The sequence below is a fragment of the Gekko japonicus genome, unplaced genomic scaffold (assembly GCF_001447785.1).
Source record: "Gekko japonicus isolate JY-2015 unplaced genomic scaffold, Gekko_japonicus_V1.1 scaffold926, whole genome shotgun sequence".
NCBI classification, from domain to species: Eukaryota; Metazoa; Chordata; class Lepidosauria; order Squamata; family Gekkonidae; genus Gekko; species Gekko japonicus.
The window spans coordinates 199334-226402 of record NW_015163629.1 but is presented as its reverse complement, the minus strand read 5'-3'; the positions used below and the strand labels follow the sequence as shown (position 1 = coordinate 226402).

Below are 27069 nucleotides of genomic sequence, written 5' to 3'. Positions count from 1 at the left end.
GGTCTTCATGGAAGCCCCTGGCTGCCACAGTGGTGAAACCAATCCTAATGAGTTCCTGCTGTTGGGTGTGGCCTATTATGCTAATGAGTTCCTGCTGGGCGTGGCCAACTTGGGAGCCAGCCGAAACTCCGTTCCTGTGCGTTCCTGCCCAAAAATAGCCCTGGTAAGAGCCCTGCTGGAACAGACCAAATATCCATCTGGTTTAACATCTGGTTTCACCACTGTGGCAGCCAGGGGCTTCCATGAAGACCAGGAGCAGGATATGAAGATGAAAGCCTAAAATGCCCAACACTGGTATCCAGAGGTATACGGCCTCTGAACATGAAGGCTCCAAGTTCATGAACTACAACTACTTTTCTACCGGACCTAAGATGAAGTGGCGCAGCTGCCATTTTGCTTCCCTAGTGACTGCCACAAAACAACCACCCATTGTGTTAGGGTACTGAGGAAGGAAATCTGAACTGGTTGTTTCTGGGCACTGGCGAACCAGCAATTGGTCCACGAGACCTGGCTAGGTTACTTCAGAAGAGAAGCCAAGTGACCGAGAAAGAAAAATAGGCCCTGTGTTGATGGACGGGTTCAAGGTGGACACTGGATCTGGAAAGGCTGAAACTCTCTATAGCCTTAGGGGGCTCCAAACACCCACAAGCTCAGCAACTTTGGCCATTTCCTCTTACCATCTTCGGCGTTGGCGATTATGATGGCAGCCATATTGTTCTTCCCAATGGTAGCTCCACTCCAGTGGTTTCCACGGGGGCTGCTTAGATACACCTGGAACTTCTCCTCTGGTTCAAACGCAGAGTCGTCATTAATGTAGATGGTGCAGTTCTTCACCTAGATCCAAGGAAGTCACCAGTTAAGGTTTAGAAACCAGTCGGTGCAATTTACCTGAATAATTCTTTGCTAACTGGAATTATGGTGACAACATAACTGGAATTATGGTGATCAGGGTCAGAAGATTGAGAGTTTATCTCTAACTTGGTCACTCAGATCTAAACCAAAGGTCTTGACCAAAGAAACATCATGTTAGAAGGTGCCGGGGGTCATTTGAGCCTAATTTTCACTGAGATGTTAAGTGCGTGTCTGGGCTGTACCATTTCAGACTGCAGAAAGGACTTATACCAGCATAGTTAAGCAGAAGTCCAGTGGCTCATTAAAAGCCTGTATTCTGGCATAAGATGGTGAGTAGGAGCTCACTTCATCAGATGCATGCAGCATACGCAGAAGTCCAGTGGCTCATTAAAAGCCTGTAATCTGGCATAAGATGGTAAGAGCTCACTTCATCAGATGCATGCAGCACACATCCAGAAGAGATATATTTATGCTTAGAAGTAGGGTTCCCTTACTTTATCTCCTTTCAGAAAAGTGATACGCGACTCCTCAGCATTTCTTCTTTCCTCAAAGTCCTCCATGACTTTTGCTGTTTGACTCTGGGTGTAACACCTGACAGAGGACTCGTAGCTCAGATCTCCAGTACGGATGATAGGAATGTGCAGGATGACGTCCTTCTCTTTTGCAGGGTACAGATCTTTACTGAACTGCATACTTGGTACTGAAGACGAAACAAGGAATACAACACTTATTATCAGAGAGTGAAACACTAAATGGGTCTATAATCATAATAATGACAATAGTAAGAATCAGGGGTCATTTCCTGCAGGAGCACACAGGAGCGGAGCTCCGGCAGTAAAGAGCCCAGGGGGCGGGCACATGAAACAAGCCCCACCCCCCGCTCCCAGCAGCCCTCAGTCAGAGCAAGAAGCAGCCAGGTAAGTTGCAGAGCTCCCCCCAGCCCCCCGGTCCAAAACAGTCCAGTGGCACCTTTAAGACCAAGTTTTATTCAGGTACAAGCTCTCCCTCCTCTGCGAGGACAGATCTGCACGTTCCTCCCCCCCCCAAAAAAATAGCAGGCAATCCAAAACAGTCCAGTGGCGCCTGAGCGGTGGGCGTTGCCTTCTGACTCACTTCCGGTGACGTCAGGGGGTGTGGCATATGCAAATAAGTTATGCTAATGAGTTATGCTAATGAGCTCTTGCACCTCTTTTTCTACGAAATGACCCCTGGTAAGAATGAAGTCACAAGTGACTCATGGGGCTTTCAAGGCAAGAGACGTTCAGAGGTGGTGCACTTAGGTGGACTAGGCTGCACTTAGGTATGGATTCACTGATTCGCTTACTGTCCTGGAAGGTGTCATTAATGGCTACCACTGCTTGGGAAGGTTTGGCCAGTTCAGCTCCTTGCGGCGAGCTTAAGTAGACCACAAACGTTTCCACTCCTTCGATCACTGGGTACTGCGCGTCATCCAGGATTGTCAGCGTGCAATACTAATAAGAGGCAAAAGGAAGACAATGGATCAGTGTCCTTAACACACATAAAACCTACGAAACACATGGCTTTACGTCTCTGAACTCTCCTAGGTCTATAGCAGCAATGCCTTTGCAATACACGTCATGAGAGGGGGTGCTGGTGGAAAGTGCCTTCAAGCCACAGCTGACATGGCTACCCCCACAGGGTTTTCAAAGCAAGAGACATCCAGAGGTGGTTTTGCCATTGCCTGCCTCTGCATAGCAACCTTGGACTTCCTTGGTGGTCTCCCATCCAATTTCTCACCAGGGCTGATCTTGCTTAGCTTCTGAGCTCTGATGAGATCAGGCTAGCCTGGGCCATCAAGGTCAGAGCTGTTGTGAGAGGACCTCTTGCTGAATCCAGAGATGAATCAGTGAAAAGCCGAAAGCACTCCGGTAACGAGATGCCTTGGGTGTATGAACATATACAAATGCACAAAACCACAGCTCCATCAAACTCTGCGTTGTCTGCTCTGACAAGCCAACTCTCAGGCAGACAAAGGTCTTTCCCCAACACCTAGCTACCGGTGGACTCTTGACTACACACATGAGGCTGAAGTATACTGAATCAGACGACTGGTCCGTCAGGGTCAGTATCATCTACTCAAGAATGGCAGCAGCTCTCCAGGGTCTCAGGAAGAAACACAACACCTATTACCTGATTCTTTGAACTGAAGGTGCCAGGGATTGAATCTAGGACTTCTGTAGGTCAAGGAAATGTCCTACCAGTGAGCCATGGCCCCTCCCTGAAAGATGCTAGGGACTTCTGCACGGGAAACTGGTGTCCTACCACTGAGTTATGGGACTGGTGACCATACAAACCTGCCTTATCCTGACTCGATGGTCCATTCCAGCTCAAACTGCCTACTCTGAATAGCCAAAGCCCCTCCAGTCTTTCAGGCAGAGAAAGGCCTTTCAATTAATTTGAGAGGACTGGGACCTTCTGCCAGCAAACCAGGTAATCTCCCAGGGAGGTCCTCACCCTTGGAACACAGCGATTGAGCTGTGCCAGGATTTCCCAAACTTTTCAAATTTAGTGTATGATTTTTATTCTAGAGTGCAACTGAGCATGTGCCGGCACGCTTCATTCTTATACAGAATAGTTCAATGTTTATATACCTTTATCTGTTTCCCCAGAATAACAGAAAGGCATTCAGCTTGCAGCTGGAGCTCAGCTAATACTACAGTCTGGGATCTGGCAGGAAGGAGGGGTCCTTCGCTCTGTTAGTCATAGAATCATAGAATGTTAAGAGTTATAAGGGACCTTGCAGGTCATCTAGTCCAACCCCCTACACTCTGCAGGAGCATAGCCGAAAGATAGCCCTACATACCTACAACATACCCGAAAGATGGTTGTCCAGCCTCCGCTTGAAAACGTCCAGCGAAGGAGCATCCACCACCTCCCAAGGCAGTGTGTTCCACTGCTTAACCACTCTTACAGTTAGGAAGTTTCTCCTGATATTTAGCCGGTAACAACCCCCTTGTAATTTCCACCCATTAGATCTAGTCTTGCAATCCGGAGCAAGAGAGAATAGATCTGCTCCATCTTCTACATGACAGCCCTTCAAATACTTGAAGACTTGCAATCATGTCCCCTCTAAGCCTTCTCTTTCCCAGGCTAAACATACCCAACTCTTTCAGCCTTTCCTCGTAAGACTTGGATTCCAACCCTCTCACCATCCTGGTTGCCCTCTTCTGGACATGCTCGAGCTTGTCAACACCCTTCCTAAAATGTGGTGCCCAAAACTGGACACAGGACTCCAGGTGAGGCCTGACCATAGCAGAATAGAGCGGAACTACCACCTCCCTTGATCTGGACACAATGCTTCTGTCAATGCATCCTAAGATTGCATTCGCTTCCTTCGCAGCCACATCGCACTGCAGGCTCACGTTTAGCTTGTGATCAACCAGAACACCCAGATCCCTTTCACATGTGCTGCTGTCAAGCCAAGTCCCTCCCATTCTATATCTGTGCCTTTGATTTTTTTGTACCTAAGTGTAGGACTTTGCACTTATCTCTATTGAAATTCATTTTATTTGTCTCAGCCCACTGTTCCAGCCTATCTATCAGTCAGTGCTCTGCAGCCATCAGCTGTAGTACAGACTGTACCAGGGAACTGTGGCTGCCCCTCCCTTCATGTCCCTGCCCTTAGATTGGCAGAGAGAAGGGAGGGCACAATGCTGCACAGCCCCCGCACTTTATGGAAAACAACGGGGGTGGCTGTACCCAATACAGAGGATTAATCTTTGGAGGCATGCTTCATCCCCTCATGTAGTGCACAGTTGAGGAATCATTTCTCTGTGCGCAGGTTTAGTATTTTTTGTTGTTGTTCAGTCGCACAGTCGAGTCCGACTCTTCGCGACCCCATGGACCAGCTCCCGCCAGGCCCTCCTGTCTTCCGCCGTCCTCTGAAGTGTGCTCAATTTCATGTTCATTGTCTCTATGACACTGTCTAACCATCTCATCCTTTGCCGTCCCCGTCTTCTTTGACCGTCAATCTTTCCCAGCATCAGGGTCTTCTCCAGTGAGTGCTCCCTTCTCATTGGATGGCCAAAGTATTTGAGCTTCAGTTTCATTATCTGGCCTTCCAGGGAACAGTCAGGGTTGATTTCTTTTAGGATTGACTGATTTGATCTTCTTGCAGTCCAAGGGACTCTCAAGAGTCTTCTCCAGCACCACAGTTCAAAAGAATCTATTCTTTTATTCTATTATTCTTTTATTCTATTAGTATTTTTAGACTGTTTTAAATACGTTTTGTATTAATTTATTGTACGAATTTGTATGAATCTGTTGTGCACTGCCCTGAGCCCGCTTTGCAGGGAGGGTGTTACAGAAAGCCCAACAAAATAAATAAATAAATACTCTCTGTGCAGGTTTATAGAGCTACTGGAGATGCCAAGTGGCTTCTGGGAAGAAGACGCTTTGGATAACTAAAGAAGAAGCCAGATATATACTGGAAGGCAACCCCCCACCCCCAAAATTCCATGCCAGATTTGTATAACTTATCTGTTGCATTCTGCATTACGAAACTCCAGAGATACATTTCAGACTAACTCATTTTAAAAAAGAAATTACAGACCGTGAGTTGTCAGAGGTTATTACTTCAGATGCAATCTGTACAAACCCACCATCTGTGTCAATGATCAAATCAGGCAAATTTGCACATACTTGCTTATTTTGCATAATGTAATCTGCATCTGCTGGTCACAGTGAGGGGTAAAGAACTACCTGGGACACGGTATTTCCTTAGCCTCTGCTTACACATTTTAAAGTGTGTTGTTTGCATCACATCATCACATGAATGGCCGGGAAGATGCAGTTGATCAAAGTGAAATGGGGGTTCTTCAGATGCTAAATTTTGTACGGGATTCTGTGCCGAGAAGATAGTTTGGCAGTGTCTTTGCAGCTATGCTTTCCGTGCTCAGACTGGGGGAAGCAACAGGGAGCTCATCTAGCTGATCCCAGAAAGCCGACCACTCTGGGAAAGTAAGACACAGAGCCCAGTACCTCTTCGGTTCTGCCTGGACGGAAGTCCACCTTCTTGGAGCTGGGGATGTAATCGATCCCTGGAGTGGCAGAGGGTGGATCTGATGTCCGGGTGGCACACCACACCGAGGTGGGGGTGGAGAGATCAGGTCCGTGCCTGGTCACCGGGATTTCGATAATTCCTACAAGAAGGAACACACGCACAAGCATTTGACGCTGTAGTGTAAGTGGGATTTTACATGCTTAGCAAAGGTGACTTAAAACTACACAATGCCTTTCAATAGCCTAAGAACAGAGCGAGAGGGGAAGACTTTTGACATCTTACCTGCATCTTCACTGACTGTAAAAGTGGCATTTCCAAGCGACACCGTTGAGGCATCGTTGGGCCCGTTGATCATGACCTTGGCCGATGCTATGCTCCCAACGCGTGCATTCTCCGATGCGTCGGCCAGCGCGATTTCAAATTCTTCCTCTTCTTCGTACACGCTGTCGTCAATCAGTTTCACGTCACAGGTTGTCATGGTCACCCCGGGCCCCAGCACAACACGGTTCTCGCTGGACATTCCTCTGGACTTAAAATCGGAACCAGACTCCAGGGCATGTTCACTGCTCCCTTTGGCGCTTCTGGGGACCGTGTAGCAAATTGCAGATACGATGCTGCTGGAGTCTCCTGTAACACAGCGAGCAAAGAGGTTGTAATCCAAGGGGGGCTTTTCTAGAAGACCCCCTTCTTGAGAGCCTGCATGGCGCAACGATTAGTAGGCGGGACTAAATTTTGGGAATCCTGGGTTCAAATTCCACTGGGCTCCCCACTGGGTAACCTTGGGCTGGTCATACTCTCAGCCTAACCTACCTCACAGGTCTGTTGTGAAGCTCAAATGGGGGGTACAGAGAACATGTAAGCTGCCCTGAGCTTCTTGGAAGAAGAGCGGAAAGAGAATGTAGTATATACTTAGAATTCTACCTAATGACATACTCCCCTGTTGGACAAAGAAGAAAAAAGGGAAAAAAACTGAACCTAAACCTAGAATTCAGAACCTAAAAAGGTTAGTCAGGAATAGAAAAGGGCCAACTCTAAAAATCTAATCATAAAATATACAAAAATATATGTGTTTATTCAACATAAATTAAAATAACAAACAAGGGCCCATTCATACCCCATATAAAACTATAAAAACATACAAGGGCTAATAAGATAGACCTAATAAGATAGACCTAATGCGTTTCAGCCTTTACAGGCCTTCCTCATCTAAGGTTGTACAGCCAAATGTTTTAACCTAAGGAACATTTGGAACATTTGGCTGTACTACCTTAGATGAATACAAGGGGCGGACCCGCGATACTCGCTCCACCACCACCCCTTGATCTCCCCCCCATTGCCTTCCCCCCCCGGCTCCTCGCTGCTCTCTTCCCCCCCCATCCCGGCACTGAAGCGAGGGCCGAGCAGCTTTCCTCTCGGCCCTCTCTACTCTTCCCCCACCATTCCGTCACCTAAGTGAGGGCCGCTCACCCCTCGCTGCTCTCTTCCCCCCCCTCCGCGGCGGCGGCTGGAGGCCGGCTGCAGAGCGTTCCCTGCGCATGTGCAGAGGCCGGCTGCAGAGCATTCCCTGCGCATGTGCAGGGGACGCTCTGTCAGTTTCGGGGGGATTTAAACATCCCCCCGATATTTTTTACAGGGTTTCTGATTTTTGTGCACACCTGGGGACTGCCCCACGTGTGCACAAAACTCTCCCTCCCCTCCAGGTCCCCCCGATGTGCGGAAATAAGTATCCGCACACCAGGGGGTGACTTCGGAATTAGATATATAGATACAGTTGACCAGAGAGAAGTACCACTGGACATGTGATTTCACTGGAGGCTTCATTTGTATTTCTGTATTTCTTTTCCTTGCCCAGTGGTTAAACTTTGGAACAATTGATTTCTGGTCTTTATTCCATATTTTGTATATGTAGAATTGCATGTATTTTTGCACATCAGCCAATATGTTCTGTATATATTAGACCTCTGAGGAAGGCCTGTAAAGGCTGAAACGCATTAGGTCTATCTTATTAGGTCTATCTTATTAGCCCTTGTATGTTTTTATAGTTTTATATGAGGTATGAATGGGCCCTTGTTTGTTATTTTAATTTATGTTGAATAAACACACATATATATTTTTGTATATTTTATTATTAGATTTTTAGAGTTGGCCCTTTTCTATTCCTGACTAACCTTTTTAGGTTCTGAATACTCCCCTGTTGACCTTTTCTGACTGGAAGATGCTACCCTTGATTTTAGACAGACACCCTGCCCAAGCTAGCCACCTGAAATCCTTTATCTGAAATTCCCAAGAACTGCATCAGGAGCCAAGAAAAAGGCCAATCCTGGAGCAATTTTGCCATGTGGTCATGCGCATGCATGGGATCAAGGTTGCTCATGTGTAGTGGAACCTGATTCTGCAATCCGGTCTTCAGTGTGTACAGCACAATAATTTGAAGAGGAATGTGTTTGTTAGGCTATACAGGTGGTTGTTAAGCTTTCTACCTTTTCTGCCTTACAATTAAGGTTTGTCTGTTTGCCCCAGACACCCTGCATTCTGCAGTGAACTGCTAAACAGACTCTAGAGTGCCCTCTGATTTTAGCTACTTGAAATCCTTCCCCTGGAGCTCCCAAGAACTGAATTAGGGATCTTACATGCAAAACATAAGCTTAACCCTTGATTTATTTCTCTAAGGGGTTTCTCGGAAGATGAGTGCTGTTGTTTTTAGCCTTTTCAGATCAGAACCAAACTTTATTCCAAATTGGACCACAGGAACAAAGTTTGAGTCCAGTGGCACCTTTAAGACCAACAAAGTTTAATTCTGGGTATAAGCTTTTGCGTGCATGCACACATCATCAGATACGAAAGCTTATACCCAGAATTAAACTTTGCTAGTCTTAAAAGTGTCATTGAACACAAACTTTGTTCTATTGCTTCAGACCAACACAGCTAACCACCTGAATGAACCACAGGAAATATTTTTATTTTTTAAGTGTATTAAAGTATATGTCTTTTTTCCCTCCCTTTAGGATGGTCAGATGTAAAGGTGGGTGATAATTCTAATAGCTGTATAAATCAAGAAACTCTGGCAAATTCAGATAGTCTCAGAGGGTAGCTGTCTTGGTCTGCAGCCGAACAGCTAGATATGAGTGCAGTAGCCCCGTAGAGACCAACAAGGTTTTTAGATTATAAGCTTTTGAGAGCCAAAGCTCCCTCCGTCATCCCTTGTATCTGATGAAGTGAGCTTTGACTATCGAAACCTTATCTCCCCAAAATCTTTTTTAAAGGTATTTTTTAATTTTAAATTGTATATAGGGTATGGGGGGGGAGAAAAGGAGTGAGGGGGAAAGAAAAATAAATGTAAGGCACTTTTTTACAAATATTCAAGACAATATAAACGTAAATGAATTCATAAATCTAGGTAAATTATAACACTACCAATAGTGCGGTTTCCCTAAAATACATTATCCGCCATTCTCAATCTGAAAAAAACTATGAAAAAATTGTGTAAACAAACGTTTCATATCAATTTAAAACTGCCGGAAAGCCATTTAAAATTATTTATAACAACAAGGAAGTAACATATATAAAAAAATTCAAATTACTAATAAAAGTCACATGACTATGAAGAATTGGTAACCCTTGACTTGTTGTTGTTCAGTCGCACAGTCGAGTCCGACTCTCCATGACCCCATGGACCAGATCACGCCAGGCCTTCCTGTCTTCCGCCGTCCTCTGAAGTTTGCTCAATTTCATGTTCGTTGCATCTACGACACTGTCTAACCATCACATCCTTTGCCGTCCCCGTCTTCTTTGACCTTCAGTCTTTCCCAGCATCAGGGTCTTCTCCAGTGAGTGCTCCCTTCTCGTTTGGTGTTGACAACCCTTGACTAACACCCCCCAAATCTTGTTGGTCTCCAAGGGGCTACAGGACTGAAATCTTGCTCTTTGGCAAACCAAGTTTGGCATGCACGGAGTTGCCCTTAACCAAACTATCATCTTCTTCCCAGACATTCAAGAGAAAATAACCCTACCCTCCTCTCTCTGTGCCTCTTTTTCTCTCAGAAGAATCCCAGTCAACCCAAGATAGAAAATACTGGTGCTGGCTGCTCAGGGATCCCAACCCACCAGATGTCAACCAGCGCAGCGACTCCAGTCCGAGCACACTGAAGTCAACGGGCAGAGACTGGAGTGACCCTGCATAGGATTTTACTGCAAAAATAACCGTGTGAACAGGGGCTAAGCGGCGATTTGATAGCCCATGACTCAGATGGGCAAAGGTTCTACCTGATGTGCTACTTGTAAGCTCAAATTCGACAAACCTTTCCTTTCAATGGGGGCGGAGAGGACGCCGGCGCTCTCGCTGATGCGGTAGACTTTCTTGTCAAACTGTATCGTGGGCTCGTCTTCGGTGTCGCTGATGAAGACTTTGGCGGTGGTGATCCCCCCCAGCAAGGCGTAGGCCGGCATACTTAGCTCCACTGTGAAGCTCTCCATGTTTTCAAAGACGTCGTCGTCATTGATAGCGATGGTGCAGGATTTGGTGTCCTCCCGCTCGTCAAACTGTACCTGTGTGGTGGCGGCGGTAGGACACGTGAACACACGAAGCTGCCTTATACTGAATCAGACTCTCAGTCCATCAGGGTCAGTACTGTCTACTCAGACTGGCAGCGGCTCTCCGGGGTCTCCAGCAGAGGTCTTTTACATCATCTACTGCCTGGTCCTTTCATCTGGAGATGCCGGGGATTGAACCTGGGGCCTTCTGAGCACAAAGCACGCCCGTAGCCAGGATTTTTTTAAATTCGGGAGGGCCTTTAAATAAGTCAGGGGGCACCCCTGCATACACCCCTAAGCGAGCAGCCCCACTCCCGCCCTTCCTGACAACCAGCCAGCCAGCCAAGCATATGCACGCTCTCCCTTTTTAGAACAGTTGCACCAGATTCTTGGAGACTGGGCTGAACATAAGAACATAAGAGCATAAGAGACGCCAATGTTGGATCAGGCCAAAGGCCCATCTAGTCCAACACTCTGTATCACACAGTGGCCAGAAATACCAGGTGCCATCAGGAGGTCCACCAGTGGGGCCAGGACATTAGAAGCCCTCCCACTGTTGACCCCCCCCCAGCACCAAGAAGACAGAGCATCACTTGCCCCAGAGCCCCTATCTATACCTTGTGGCTAATAGCCACTGATGGACCTCTGCTCCATATGCTTATCTAATTGCCTTTTGAAGCCGTCCATGCTTGTAGCCGCCACCACTTCCTGTAGGGAGGAAGATCTGGATGGAGATCTGGCTCTTCCCGGCTCTTTCTTGCTCTTTTCCCCCCAAATTCAGCCTGCTCGACTCTTCTCCCTCTCTCCACCCAACTCAGTGAAAAGGCAGGAGGCCTGGGCAGTAAGGGGTGGTGGCGGCCCCGGGATGTCCCACTGTAGCTACGGCCCTGGGCCCCTCCCCTTTTGTACCATCTATATATACAGAGTATAAGCAGGCCTTCTGGAAGTAGTGGGCCATAAGATGTCATTCTTATTTTGTACCGTCTCCAGAACCAGCAAGGCATCATCCGAGAATGGTGATCGTCATAGGGCTGCATGGGTTAACCCACCCTCCAAAACTTAACCACCCTTAAATCACTCTATGCGGCCCTTTTATCCCCATATCTCAGTCCAATCCCACCCTTCCTCCAATTTAGGCCCACCTGCCCTGAGATATCAAGCAAACCAATGAGGTGACAGGGACTCTGGGTGATACACCAGGAAACTCATGCTGCTGTGCTAACTGGGTCTGTGCTTTCAGATCACACAGGACTTTCCAGGCACAGAAGCGAACGCAAGTGTGCACCTTCAGTCCCTGGGTTTGGCTGGCAACAGGAAGCTTCTGGCTCAAGAGCTTAGCACCATTTACAGAATTATGCATGGGATAGGGAAGGTAAAAAAATAAGTACTTTTCTCCCTTTCTCACAACACAAGAACTCGTGGGCACTCAATGAAACTGCTGAGCAGTAGGCTTAGAACAGATAAAAGGAAGTCCTTCTTCACTCAAACATGTGGAATTCACTGCCATAGGAAGTAGACAGCTTCAAGAGGGGATTGGATAAACAGCTGGAGTAGAGGTCCATGAGTGGCTATTAGCCTCAAGGTATAGATGGAACACTCTGTCTGGGGCAGTGAGGCTCTGGATTCTTGGGGCTTGGGGGGCAACAGTGGGAGGGCTTCTGGAGTTCTTGCCCCACTGGTGAACCTCCTGATGGCACCTGGGTTTTGGACACTGTGTGACACAGAGTGTTGGGCTGGATGGCTCGTTGGCCTGACCCAACATGGCTTCTCTTATGTTCTTATGTTCACGCCTGGTACACTCAAAGCCTAAGCTTTTTACCTCAACCAAACAGCACTTTCTAACAGCTTCATTTCAAACTCATGCACTAGCCTCCAGCCAGAAATCCAGCAGCTCTGGCTCAAGACCTGTCACTTAGCTCCAGCAAGTGACTGTAGGGACCCAGGCTTGAAGAACATGCTCCCGAGTCTCCATTTAGCTACAGCCGGCCTGGCCTGTCACACAGCAAGAGCCCTCAAACCACCAACAGTGTGAGTTGCCAACCTCGAATGCCAGCTCCCGACATTCTCTCTCGCATCTTTCACAGAGATTGGGCTAACAAAGCCCCTTCTGCCTGGCGATCTTGGCTGTTCAGCTATCTCCTCTTAGCCTCCTATGGAGAGCAGCGCAATCTGTTTTTCTGAACCCACCTGGCCTGCGTGCTCCACGTAGTCCTGTTCTCCTGGCTTTAAGCTCGAGCTGGATGTGGCAGTTCCCTGCTCGGTACGGCAGAGGACAATGGCATATTGTTTAAGGTTCCCAGTCCTCTTCACAGTTACACTGACGGAGCCTGCCTTTTCACTCACATTGTAGCTGGAAACAGAGAGAGAGAAAGAAAGAGAGAGAGAGAGAGAGAGAGAGTCTAGACGTCAAGACGGAGAGAAAGAGACAGTGAGAGAGAGAGAGAGAGCGAAAGAGAGAGAGAGAGAGAGAGAGAGAGAGAACTCAGTATCCTTGACTCACTTCCAGTGAAGGCTTCTAGTGTCCTGGCCCCACTGGTGGACCTCCTAATGGCACCTGGTATTTTTGGCCACTGGTACCTGGCATTACATTTTATGGCACACATGTCCCAGCCCGACAAAGTGACATTTATGTCAGTTCCGGCCCTTGTAACAAATGAGTTTGACCCCTCCGCTCTTGTCTCTTTCCCCTCCTCCTAACAACATCAGCTCTTCCTGTCCATGGGCCATGTGTATATTTTTTCTCAACTGTTCTACTTCATCCTCTTTGCTTTCTCCCACTCAGTTACCTCCCCTGTCCTTCGTTGAGAAGGTAACAGAAGAACACCAGAAGAGCCCTGCTGGATCAGAGCAGTGGTCCATCGAGTCCAGCATCCTGTCTCACACAGCAGCCAACCGGTTCCTCTGAAGGGCCAACAACAGTGCATAGAGGCCAAGGCCTTGCCCTGATGTTGCCCCCCTGGCACTGGTATTCAGAGGTTGACTGCATTGGATTGTGGAAGCTCCTTTCAGTCACCATGGCTGGCAGCCACTGATGGACCTCTCCTCCATAAATCTGTCTAACCCCCTTTTAAAGTTGTCCATACTTGTGGGTATCACTACAATCCCTGGCAGCAAAGTCCACATTCTAAGCATCCTCCCAATCACCCTTCTCTGTTTGTCATCCCATTGTATCTGGGCTCCCTGTTCTTTATCTTACTGACCTCCTTGGCCTGCGTTCCACTTCAGCTTCCCAGCTAACAGCTTTCTTAACACTTTTGACCTCTGTCCTCGCTTTTGGATCAACGTCTTACTAAGATCCTGAGAAAAATTTTCTTCCACTCGAAGTGCCCTTTCAGTTCTTGCTTAGAACCTTGCCCTGTCCTTCAGCATCTCATGCAGGCGGTTTGTGAACATTCTGTGGCATCACAGCTGCTATAGCTCAACCAATACCACTCACAGGTGACCGGCAGCTGTTAGTATCTTTAGCATACAAGTCTAATTAACCTCATGAGGCGAGACCACATCCGGCCTGTGCTGCAAGCGCTGCACTGGCTGCCTATAGCATACCGGATCCGCTTCAAAGTGCTGGTGCTCACCTTTAAAGCCCTGAATGGCCAGGGTCCTGCCTATCTAAGGGACCGTCTCTTCCCGTACGTTCCCTCAAGAGTACTGAGATCGGGGATGCTCCATCGTCTGGAAGTTCCAGCCCCCCGAGCTGTGAGGTTGGCCCATACTAGATCTAGGGCGTTTTCGGTGGCGGCTCCTTCCTGATGGAATGAGCTCCCGGAGGAGATCCGGGCCCTGCGGGACCTAGTGCAGTTCCGCAGGGCCTGCAAGACGGAGCTCTTCCACCAGGCCTTTGGGTAGGAGCCGCCGCCACCACCATCGCTATACCACCTCCGATGTACCATCCACCTACCAGATTCCATGGAGGTGGATTAGTTTGATTGCGTTGGGGCGCTCCCACTATTAAGATCGTGGGCCGCAAATATGAGTCGCTGAGCATCTTTGTATAATGAATAGATTTGTATAGATTTGAAGCACCAGTTTTATTGCATATGTAAAATTGTTTTATTGTTTTACTATTTTAAACATTGTTGTTAGCCGCCCTGAGCCACTGGGTAGGGCGGGATAGAAATCGCAAAATAAATAAAAATAAATAAAATAATGAGCATTGACTTACAGTTGTCGGGTGCAAGGAACGGTGGGCGAAAGCCATCGCCGGTTGACAATGTGCTTACCTGGTGTGCTGAAAACTGATGAGAGACCACTGTATATGGAAGATGTTGTCTGTGACCATGCTGGGTCTGCTGTCCTTCACCAGGAAATGAAAACTGTCCTCTGTCTCTTGAGTCTTCTCCTCATGCAACACGTATTGGATCAGCCCCAGGTTCACGTCCTCTGTTAGAAAGAGACCCTTCAACGGACTATTCCAGAAATTAAAAGAGCAATTTCCTCCGTGCATAACAGCTTTGTTGACTTAGGTTCTGAAACGTTAGTGGGTATGGCCTAGAATTAATACCTACTGCTAGAAGAAATCAAGAGCTGCCATTACGACAATGAAACACCCCTGACTGCTGTCGCTTGGAAACTGGTCCCCAGTTTCCAAGCTAGTTTATTTATATTTGCTTTGAAAGAACCATCAGATGAAAGCACAGGCAGCGATTTCAGTTCTTAGATCAGAGTTTATATCTCAGTCTGCTTACGGTTGCCAGGCCCCCTCTATGGCAACAAGTTTCCTGCTAGCGCCCTTTGTTGCCTGCTGCCAGGAGATTAAAAAAAGCCTCAGTGTCATGTGTGTCATGACATCATCTCCAGGGAGAACCCAGAAATGACATCAGGTAGCTCTAGGAATCGCTGGAAATTCTATGGTAAAACCATAGATTTCGAATAATTCCTAGAGTTGTCTGATGCCATTTCTGGATTTTCCTGGAAATGATGTGATGGTGCACATGATGCCACCCCCTACGTCTCTGCCCTCATAAGCTCCTGTCAGTTATTAGACATGGCCTAGTAACCTGAAGTCTGCTGAACATATTACTGGCCTGTTGTGTTGTGGAAAGAAGATAATGACTATGGGAGACTCTCATGAGTGAGGCAATCTCAGTATGACCCTTCAAGTGCGTGCTACTCCCATGTCACGGGAGAACAGGATTAGACTGGAAACATGCACGGAAATAACCAATGTACTTCAGCTTTCCTTCCGCACCTTGCGTAAACAAAGTCACAGGTGTTCCGGGCTGCAGCTTCTTCTCCACGTAGCCATGTTTGGGCCCAGTTGTGATATCGTAGATCAGCTGTCTGTCTTCTGTATCAGGATCCACAGTCAACAGTTCTTTCTTGGTGATCAGGTTTTTTGGCTGGATTGAAGACAACGGTGCCAAAGTAAGTGAACCACTAAGGGCAGAACTAGAGGTCATGGACTGAGCTGCATGTACTTAGGCATCCCCTCGCATGTAAAGCTGGGGGTGGGGTTTAACCCAAAAATTAACCTCATGAGAGGAATGAAATCCCAGGTCCTCCCCATCTTACACTGGAGCACCTTGATGCTTTATGAGCCAGTTTGGTATAGTGGTTAAAAGCGTGGACTCTAATCTGGGAGAACTAGGTTTGATTCCCCACTCCTCCAGGTGCAGCAGCTGGTGCGACCTTGGGTCAGTCACAAGTTCTTTCAGAGCTGTTCTCTCAGGAGCAGTTCTCGAAAGAGCTCTCAGCCCCACCTACCTCACAGGGTGTCTGCTGTGGGGAGGGGAAGGGAAAGGAGATTGTAAGCCCCTCTGAGACTCCTTCAGGTAGTGAAGGGTGGGGTATAAATCCAATCTCCTCCTCCTCCTCCTCCTCTTCTTCTTCTTCTTCTTCTTGTTGCCTGGATCTGATACTAGGGGTGGAGTAAAAATCCTCCAAATAATCAAATACTATGAAACAAAGTGGAGGTGAGATAACGATCCGCTCCTCTCCTGCATGTGGACCATTTTGAAAACAGACCCCTGTACCCTCTGCTTTACACATGAATGGGAGGACACATGGATCTTCTCATCATATTTTGTTTGCGCCCTAGGTAGATGCTACCATGAATTCCTCCATTTTGTCCTGAAAACTGAAATATCCCGTTCTACGGTTGTATCGAAACAGAAGCAAGCTATCCCAGTGGGCTTCATTTGCAATCTGCGTGTCCCGGAAAGGTTTAAGAAGCCTGTCTCTGATGACTACACTTCCCAGCATGCTCAAGCAGAAAAGCTGAAGAAGGAAGAGCTTTGGACAAAGTGGAGGGGGGAACTGGAGCACTAGAAGAGTTTCAAAATCAGGGTGTCATTGTTTCATTAATCAATCAGGCAGATGGACTGATCAAAATTCATGAAACAGGAAAGTGGTGCCACTGGCTAACCGGGCAGATAACTTTTATAAAATTGTTGATTCTTTTTAATTCAAGCACTTTACAAAAACTGAAGCAAGGAGGTGCCGTCTGAAAATGGGCATTCTTCCCTCAAACCTAGGGTTGCCAGCCTCCAGGTGGGGACTGGGGATCCCCCAAATGACAACTGATCTCCAAACCACACGGATCACTTATTTGTTTATTATTTATTTATTAACTAAAAACCTTTATTCCACTTCTCCTGGAGAGAATGGCTGCTTTGGAGGGTGGACTGCATGGCACGATGCCCTTCTGAGTCCCCTCCTCTCCCTAAACCCCACCCTCGGATCTTCAGGTATTTCCAAGCTCAGACGTCTCACAAGTGCTAACGTGGCGCCTGTTACAAAACGTGACCCTCGTTTATTCTGAAGATAAAGAATCCCCTGCCCCACAACATTATGACTATGCGTTGGTACGTTATCTATATCATGTGCAAATGTATTCAGATTTTATCCGTTACATTAGGTTAAAGGTAAAGGTAAAGGTTTCCCTTGCTCGAAAGCCAGTCGAGTCCGACTCTAGGGTTGCGGTGCTCATCTCCGTTACAAAGCCGAAGAGCCAGCGCTGTCCGGAGACGTTTCCGTGGTCATGTGGCCGGCATGACTAAACACTAAGGCGCACGGAACGCTGTTACCTTCCCACCGAAGTGATACCTATTTATCTACTTGCAATTTCTTGCTTTCGAACTGCTAGGTTGGCAGGAGCTGGAACTAGAGACGGGAGCTCACTCCGTCATGCGGCACACTCGGGTCTCGAACTGCTGAACTACCGACCTTCCACAGCCTGCAGTTCAGCGTCTTAACCACTTGAGCCACCGCAGCTCCTACATTAGGTTACTTATGCTGCTCAATCTGTACTAGGAAATTAGCCAATCAATTGAGACGCACATAATTAATTGACTGAGAGTTCTTTTAATTGGATGATATTGCCTAAAGGAAACAAACCAGGTCTGAGTACTAATTCCACCTAGTGGTGTCTTTGTTGTATCAGATAAGAAATTGGCTCCCCCCACCCTGCTTTGGGAAAATCCTGGTGGTTGGGGGGGAGTTGAACTTAGGGAGGGGAGGGACCTCAGCAAGGTATAATGTCATACAGTCCGCCCTCCAAAGCCGCCACCATCTCCAAGTGAACTGATCCCTGTCGTGTGGAGACCAGTTTTGATTCTGGGAGACCTCCAGGCCCCACCTGGAGGCTGGCAACCCAAAGTGTGTGTGTGATCTGAATAGAAGCCATGTGACTGCCAGTGCCAACACAAATCAAAACTCTCAAAACAGGGCAGAGCTGAGGGGATGGGGGAGAAGAAGAAGAGTTGGATATATACACCCCCGCCCTTCAATACCCGAAGGAGTCTCAGAGCGGCTTACAATTGCCTTCCCCTTCCCCTCCCCACAACAGACACCCTGTGAGGTAGGTGGGCCTGAGAGAGCTCTCTCGAGAACTGCCCTTGAGAGAACAGCTCTGAGAAAACTTGTGACTGACTCAAGGTCACCCAGCAGGCTTCATGTGGAGGAGGAGTGAGGGAATCAAACCCGGTTCTCCCAGATTAGAGTCTGCCGCTCTTAAACCACTACACTAAACTGGCTCTTGAGGTCTGAGAATGAAGGCTCTGCAGGATTCCAGTGCTGGACCCTAGCATAAAAACCGCCAATCGATTTAAGGCATACATTTTAAGAAAAAAACAATAACAGCTGAGGGCAAAAGGAACTAGCCTCGAGCGTTACTCTTCTGGCAACAGGCCCAAAGCCACCCCCCTCCACATTCCTGGTCAGATTCTCTCTTTTTTTTTACTGGTTATATTACAATCCCAGGAAGCTGCCCTTCTGACTCAAGAGAATAGTGTCTATAGCTGGATTACAGGTCCCAAAGCTCTGGTGCCCAAGATTAATGAAAAGTGCACCGTAAGTCAGGACCAAAGCAAGAACTGAGATCACCTCAGTGCACAAAGGAGTCAATGTGATGAGACTGATACTTGGACCGCAGCCCCCCTTCAGTCTTAGTCAGAGGTCGATTCGGGGGGATCCCGGGGGATCGCTGTTCCCCCGGGTGAGGGGCAGGGGGCGGGGCACACGATGAAGCCCCGCCCCCTGCTTCCGGCCGCCCCCTGCTTCCGGCCCTCATTCAGCCAGGAGGAGGCAGGAGAAGAGGGAGGGTAAGTTGCTTCCTCCCCGCCTCTCCCCACCCCTGCCTGCCTGGGGCCAGGGAGGGCCTTGGCGGGGCTTCCTCGCACTCCCGCCGACCTTGCAGGCCCACAGCCGGGCCTTATGATGGCAGGGGGTGTGGCATATGCTAATGAGTTATGCTAATGAGTCCCCCTAGATCTTTTCTACGAAACGACCCCTGGTCTTAGTGTGGCTTTGCTTCAAACCTGCTGAGAAGCAGGACACAGCGCGGTGGGGAAATGGCAGACAGTAGATCTGACCCAGCAGCACAGCCAGGCCTATGGACCCTCCAGCTCCTGTCCAGGGGTGCCACAAGTCCCCTTTGCCCATGCCATTTGTGGGACCCATCACAGGTAGGGTGGCTAGGTACCCCCTGGCAATCAGTGCGGGGCGACTTACCAGCAGCAGGGGAGAGGCCAAGGCCACTGGTAACGCAGCGACACCACTGCCGGCATGCACCGGAAGTGACGTCATTGCACTGCCTGCCGTGCGGAGGTGCTCTGGCATTTGGGCAAAAAGTCTATGGTAGAAGCCATTTTTGTCATAGATTTTTTGCCCAGATACCAAAGCATCCCCTGTGCCACTGGCGACACGGTGAAGTCTGTTCCGCTGCATACCAGAAGTGACATCAGTGCGTCACTAGCAACAATAGGCTTGTAAGTCCCCTGCTGGCCAGCTGACCAGCAGCAGGAGTTAAGGCCTGGGGCAACCATAAGACGATAGATCAAGGTGGGTAGCCGTGTTGGTCTGAAGCAATAGAACAAAGTTAGAGTCCAGTGGCACCTTTAAGACCAGCAGAGTTTTATTCAAGGCGTGAGCTTTCGTGTCCATGCACACTTCGTCAGGCAATGAATAAAACTTGAATAAAACTTCAGACTAGCGGTAGCTCTCCAGGGTCTCAGGCGGAGGTCTTTCACACCACCTACTGCCTGGTCCTTTCAACTGGAGATGCTGGGGATTGAACTTCGGACCTTCTGCACGCAAAGCAGAGACTCTGCCACTGAGCCACGGCCCCTCCCCTATCCTGACTCCAATCCAGAGTGGTCCCTCATGGGAGAAAGCAGGGCCTGAGGCAGATGCAGGACTCTGTGCGAACATCCCTTAGGCTACCTATTGTCCATAAGCTATTTGTCGCCACTGGGAGACAGCCGGTGCTGCTATCTGCGTCAGAGCACCTTTCCATGCAAGAGGCCTCCGGGTGAACCATCTGTCTTGAATCCCACAGGTTTTTAATTGGCGATAGAGGGATTACTTGATTAATCGCTGCAATTAATCAACGGACGCACTTTAGGAATGCGAATGCCAATAGCAGCAGAGTGAGACATCAGGCCGCGATTGTCTACGGAGTGCCCGGGTGGAGTGCGGGGTGGGGAGCTGTGCAAACAGCAGTCTAAGATGGATGGGTTTGGTTTAGCCACAGCTGCTGATGCAACACGCAGCCCTGCCCTGCTCCATTCATCATCCCGGCTGGCTGGGAAGGAAAAAAAAAAACCCGACACCAAGAGCTCCCTTTTTGTGTAAAGGATTCTTACTTCAGCCCTGCTTTCTCCTTGCCAGGACTCCGCAGCGAGATTTATACATTTCATGCCTCGGAGAATCAGGTTGACAGGCCACAGTTCTGCAGAAAGTCCTGCATACCTATCGCAGGGCTCTTTTTGTAGAAAAAGCCCAGCAGGAACTCATTAGCATAATAGGCCACACCCAACAGCAGGAACTCATTAGCCTATTAGGCCACACCCCTGACAGCACAGCTCATTGGCATATTAGGCCACACCCCCACATTACCAAACGTGTGCTCATCCAGCCACACCCACCTTTTGCTTCTTATTCTGTTTACCTTGTTTGTTGTCCAAACCCAGGGCTTTTTTGTAGCAGGAACTTTTTTGCATGTTAGGCCACACACCCCTAATGTAGCCAATCCTAATGAGTTTCTGCTGTTGGGTGTGGCCTATTATGCTAATACCTTCCTGCTGGGCGTGGCCAACTTGGCAGCCAGCCAGAACTCCGTTCCTGTGCGTTCCTGCCCAAAAATAGCCCTGCCTATGAGTGACTGGAAGTGTAAGTACAGATACTGCAGGAACAGGAGGGAGCAGCTTTTTCTTTGGTCCTCTGAATATTTCTTCCAGGAGCAGCTCTGCTGATTTTAATCCCAGATGGCACATCCAGGGCTTGGGACAAAGAGGATCTGCTCTTCATCCCTGATCCCTCAAGTTCAAAACCTCAGCTCTGTTTCAATAATCACAGAGTCCATCCCAGATTTTGTGAGGAAGAGCTGACATGTACCCAGATCTCCGTACCCAGAAGCTCCATACAAGCGGAAGCTCCCCAGTCTTTGCTTTACTGCATCTTCTGTCTAAAAATGAAGCATCTGTATGCACATCAAAGATCCTTGCATGTGTGCCGGTTGTTTCATTTTCCAGGAGCATCTCATTGATGTGATGGTTCCCAGAACGTCAGCCAACCGGGAACACCACATAAGCTATTCTAAGAGCAAGATACAAATGTCTTCTGTTTGGCTCTATCAAAACCACTTGCCGATATTATGTTCCATTCTCGCAAATGTCCATCAGACCTTAGCAAGACCAATAAAGAGAAGTTAAAATGGGCAAACTAATTTATGCAGTAGCCAAATCGCTCACTCACAATTTTCATGTCAGTAGCTCACAAAGTAGAATTTTTGCTCACAAGACTCCACAGCTTAGAGGGAGCATTGCCTGTGAGGTAGGTGGGGCTGAGAGAGCTCTGACAGAAACTGCTCTTTTTCAAGAACAGCTGTGCCAGAACTATGGCTTGCTCAAGGTCATCCAGCAGGTGCAAGTGGGGAATCAAACCTGATTCTCCAACTACACCAAATTGGCTCACAGTTTAAAACAAATCCAATGTAGAACTCTACCTTGCCATCCATGTATTCCAGCCACTGGAGGCCCAAGTTAGTGACGATTCTTGGGGTTCCATCGTCCACAGGAAGGATTTCCACACTGAACCACTGGGGCACGGCAGTCACAACCTGAGAAGATAACCATAAAAAGAAAGGCATTGGTGTCTATGATTTGCAGTCAATGTCTCATCCTCACCATTGATGCTGGATCATGGTAGGGTATGAGCTTTCATGAGTCACTGCTCACTTCTTCAGATATGGGGATCTGAAGAAGTGAGCAGTGACTCATGACAGCTCATACCCTACCACAAATTTTGTTAGCCTTTAAGGTGGTACTGGACTCATTCACTTTTCCAGCTTTCAATAAGAGTGTGATTAGGTAAAGGTTTCCCCTTGCTCGAAAGCCAGCCGAATCTGACTCTAGGGGTGTGGTGCTCATCTCCGTTTCCAAGCCGAAGAGCCAGCACTGTCCGAAGACATTTCCGTGGTCATGTGGCAAGGCACACAGAGCACTGTTACCTTCCCACCAAAGCGGTACCTATTTATCTACTTGCAGTTTCTTGCTTTCGAATGGCTAGGCTGGCAGGAGCTGGGGCCAGAGACGGGAGCTCACTCCGTCACACGGCACTTGAGTCTTGAACTGCTGAACTACCGATCTTTTGGTTTGCTGTTCAGCGTCTTAACCACTTGAGCCACCGCAGCCCTAAGAGTGTGATTAGTGAGCACTAAAGACCAACAAAGTTTTTCCAAGGTATAAGCTTTCGAGAGCCAAAGCTCCCTTCATCAGAGCTTTGACTCTTGAAAGCTTATACCTTCGAAAAACTTTGTTAGTCTTTAAGGCACTACTGGACTCAAATCCTGCTCTTCTATTGCACACCAACGTGACTACCCACCTGAATACCTTTCTATGAAGGAGGAGACTGTAATTACATGGAGAAGCATTTAAAATCTCCATCTCTTATCCCGAAGAATTCCCGTCCAGAAGAAGCTGCATCCTGTCACTCTGCTGCACATGTTGATTGGCTCTGGCTGGAGCGTAAAACCGTCACTGTATTATTTTTTCCCACTACCAACCTCTTTCCCATCCTCCTCCACGACAAAGAAAGGATTGGTGCCATCGGATGTAGTGAAGGTGAAGCGATCGTCCAGCGAGTTGCTGCCATCGTGGCTGTAACTGATCCGGTTCTGGTAGACGTCCTCCATCGTGAACGCGTGGGTCGGACGATAATGGCGCCCGTCACTGGTACGCTCGATCAGGCCGTGGCGCGGGGGCTGTACAATGGTGAATGTGATTGACTTGGCCTATCACACCAGAAAGGGACTTGTGAGAAGGGCTACAGTAGGACGGAAAAAGAGCTGCACTCTCAACATTCTTGGAGATTGTAGGGCACGCAGCAAGAGAAAGCTGTGATCTTCATGCCTTGCTTGCAAGTTCCCAGAGCCTTGGAAAAATAATACTAGTGGAGATGGTCTGATCTATCAGGCTGTGAAATCCATTGTTTTCCACAAGAAGTGGCATGATGTCTGCCAGTTCCACACTCCCAGTTGCAGAATCCCATTCCCCACCCCCACCCCCGGCACAACGATCCTGAGGAATTCCCTGACCTCCAGAAGCAGCGTCTTGGTGAATTCACTGGACTGCAGTTGGGAGATAAATGGTGGGAAATTTCCACTCCACCAGCAGAAATAATTCTTTTTTATTTTTTTTGTATTTTTCATATCTGCATGTGTATGCATGTGAGTGTGTGTGCACCTGGAAGTCATGGTGACCTCTGGCGACCTCTGACCCCTACTGGGGGCCTGGAGGATAAAGCCTGCCCCCACCTTCCGACTACTGGTATTCCAAGGAGGTCTCCCATCCAAGGACTTGCCAGAGTCGGCTCTGCTTAGCTTCTGAGATTTGATGAGATCGGGCTTGCCTGGGCTACCCAGGTCAGGGCACTTGCAGAAGTAATTCTGATTGCTGGAAGATGACATTTGGATTCAGGCTTGTTAAACTGCATTCTTACACTCATTGTGCTTTTAAATGAATCTGACTGCCGTGGCATTTATCCGGCTTTAACTTTTAATTTTAAGATCCGGCTTTAACTTTTAATTTTAAGATCGCAGTCGATTTGTGGTGAACCCATATAGTTTTCAAGATAAGAGACAAACAGAGGTGGTTTTCCATTGCCTGCCTCTGCGTCACAATCCTGGACTTCCCTGGTAGTCTCCCATCCAGAGGTCATTTCGGGGGGGATCGCGGGGGATCGCAGTTCCCCCGGGTTAGGTGTGAGGGGACAGGGCACACGACGAAGCCCCGCCCCCTGCTTCCGGCCGCCCCGCTTCCAGCCCTCATTCAGCCAGGAGGAGGCAGGAGAAGAGGGAGGGTAAGTTGCTTCCTCCCCGCCTCTCCCCACCCCTGCCTGCCTGGGGCCAGGGAGGGCCTTCGCGGGGCTTCCTCGCACTCCCGCTGGCCTTGCAGGTCCACCGCCGGGCCCCTGATGTCAGGGGGTGTGGCATATGCTAATGAGTTATGCTAATGAGTTCCCCTAGCTTTTTTTCTACTAAACGATCCCTGCTCCCATCCAAGCACTAACCAAAGCCAACCCTGCTTAGCTAGCCTGGGCCATCCAGATCAGGGTGTCGTAAGTCAGTCTGTGCTGAATGATGGCTCAGATTTTTCAGATGAAGAGCTACCTGCTAGCCCTCAGCCGGTAACTGAACAGCCAGCGGCAGCTGGCTCTGAACCAGAACCACAAGAGATCAGGTTACCGGCTGATCAGGAGTCACAGCCTACAGATGAAACCGAGCCAACCCCTTGAAGCTCTGAAGCAGTAAACAAGTCTTCAGCAGCCACTCCCAGCCCACCTGGCTCACCCACACCCTTGCAGCGCCAACGCTGTGAGAGACTCTTAGAGCTGCAAGAAAGGAGAAGAAGTGCGAGACTCATTGCCCATCATCAGTTCTCAATGGAAGAGACGAATGACTTCTTTCAGGATGACTGCCAAGGAACTGGCTGGGAGTTTGGCTCGTTAAGACTTGGCTATAAATTTAGCTGGGAGAAGCAGTATTTTGTGGATGCAATAAGGACAGTCTGCTACTAAGCAACCAGCCTTGCTGCTACTGGACCTCTGCAACCTTGAGCCTTGGACTGGACCTGACAACTGGCTTTTCTGGAACCCCTGACCTCGTACTGGACTTGGACTTGCTGCCCGGAACTCCTTGATAATAGACTGGACATTGGTAAACCTGCTCTCTGAAACCCCCGACTTCTGGACTGCACTTTGGTTACTCTCTGCAAACTTGCCCGTGACCTGCTCTGCTGGACCCCAGCCCGTGCCTCCTGGGGAAGCTACACCACTACACAGGGCTTTCTATGATTAGTTCTGCCTTTTATTGTCTGAATAATATGTTGGTAATTTCAACAAAAACAACCTGAAAAGCAGGATAAAATATTTCAACACAATAAAATGAAAGGGCTCCAGCTTCCAAACCTACAAAGTAAGCTTTTATTTATTAAAATGCTATTTTGTAGGTCTGAACGCTGGAACCCTATGAAGGGGACTTCGTTCCTTACCTCCGTGTCAGCATCTGTGGCTTTCAGCTCGAACTCTGTGATGGTTTTCCTGACACCTTCCTGGACCCTCATTCCGGGGCTCTGCACGATGGGTAAAGAGTCATCCACAGGATTGATGTTGATGTCAAAGGTCTGGCTCACCTATCAGGGGAAAGAAACGAAAGGGGAAACGAGCAAACATATCCCATCTGATGCAGCTTTTTCACGGAAGAAGTCCACCTAAGGAAAAAAAACCTGCTCACCTCGTGTGTGCCATCAGAAACCGAGAAAGTAAAGGAGTCCAAATGTTTCTCAGCCTCGCTGGTATGGATGTACTGTACGCTGCGGGAAATGAGGTCCGCCTGTCTGAAGGAGCTAATCCTTCTGCCTAGAGTGGGGGGGGGGGGGGGGGGCGAGATCCAGAATAACAGCAAGCAAAGGAAAAGCAGCATTCATAATCGTGTAGTAGTGATGGAACTATAAAGATTTTCCCCTTTTGTGATTATTCATATTTCTCTGGTTTTTATAGGTTATTATAGATTTAACATTTTATTGAAAGGTAATGGCCTGGTATATAGGAGGCCTCTCTTCTTTGTGGGTCAGGGTATTTTTCCAGCTGAGGTTAACAGACAAGAAAATAACATTCTTTTGGCACAAAAGAAGGTAGAAGGTTCATGGTTCTAATTGTTTAGGTTACAACTTCATAGTGTCTGGGTCAAAAGGATCTTTTACTTGGTTTTAGAGAAAAACACCTTTGTTTGGGTAAGAACAAGCTTTAGCCGATATGACTTAGGTCAGGTCAAGTAAATATGTGACACTATTGCATAGACACACCTTTCTTTAATTTGACCAATAAGGAGATTTTTATGTAAATGTTGTTTAAGTTTTTGTAACCAATTATGCCTTCTTAATATTATTCTCATGATGATGATATGATGATGTCATATTAAGTATTTAACTTCATGTATTTCCTGATTGGGCTCAGAAAGCAGTCAGCTTTGATGGGTCCTTTGGCCTAACTGTTTTCCGTATTTCATTGCAATAAAATACAAGAACTTCCTCCTCATTTGACTTCATTTTTGACATGGAATCTAATATGTACAACAATCGTGTGGACTAGAAACCCTCTTTCTAAAAAAAAAGTTGAATCTTTCGGGGGGCGTAAGCTGCACAAAAGTGTCCCTGGAAAGTCCCTGTTGTGGGCTAATAGTCTGGTGGCAGTTTTTACAAAGAGTGAAGATCGAATTGCATTTGCATAACCGGAGTGCGAATTTTGGTACTTGAGGCAGAAAACCCAAACAGCCTCCCCCCACAAGGCTGCCCTGGGGAGCAACACACCAGACGGTCATTCTGAGCAAGTTTCCTTTGCACAAAAGTGTAACACCGCTCATTTATTTCAACAGGGCATGACCAATACAACTTCCACGTTGACTCTGCCCCACCTAGACTTCCCTATGTCCCACTTGTGTGTGTATAAAGTGCCATCAAGTCACAGCCTGCTTATGGCGACCCCAGCAAGGGGCTTTCAAGCGAGAAACAGAAGTGGTTTGCTGTTGCCTTCTTCTGCAGAGTCTTCCTCGGCGGTCTCCCATCCAAGTACCGACTCTGCTTCGCTTCCGAGATCTGACGAGATCAGGCTAGACCATGCCCCTTTCCTCCCTATCTCCTAGTGACATGACGTCACTTCCTTATTTTTTT

At 48.2% G+C, this 27069-nt stretch overlaps 1 protein-coding gene across 1 annotated transcript in view; it reads right to left on the bottom strand.

The window, feature by feature from the left end:
- The window catches only part of FRAS1 (Fraser extracellular matrix complex subunit 1), a gene marked incomplete at its 5' end in the record, with an annotated part of 267939 nt that overhangs the window by 42081 nt on the left and 198789 nt on the right, over positions 1–27069 (bottom strand). The window contains 13 exons of the mRNA XM_015407524.1: positions 678–834; positions 1347–1552; positions 2177–2324; positions 5854–6014; positions 6158–6502; positions 10174–10420; positions 12593–12755; positions 14626–14785; positions 15594–15744; positions 21849–21962; positions 22908–23135; positions 25393–25533; positions 25635–25759. Coding sequence (XP_015263010.1) covers positions 678–834; positions 1347–1552; positions 2177–2324; positions 5854–6014; positions 6158–6502; positions 10174–10420; positions 12593–12755; positions 14626–14785; positions 15594–15744; positions 21849–21962; positions 22908–23135; positions 25393–25533; positions 25635–25759 — 2346 coding nt within the window. The remainder of the gene's footprint in view (positions 1–677; positions 835–1346; positions 1553–2176; positions 2325–5853; positions 6015–6157; positions 6503–10173; positions 10421–12592; positions 12756–14625; positions 14786–15593; positions 15745–21848; positions 21963–22907; positions 23136–25392; positions 25534–25634; positions 25760–27069) is intronic.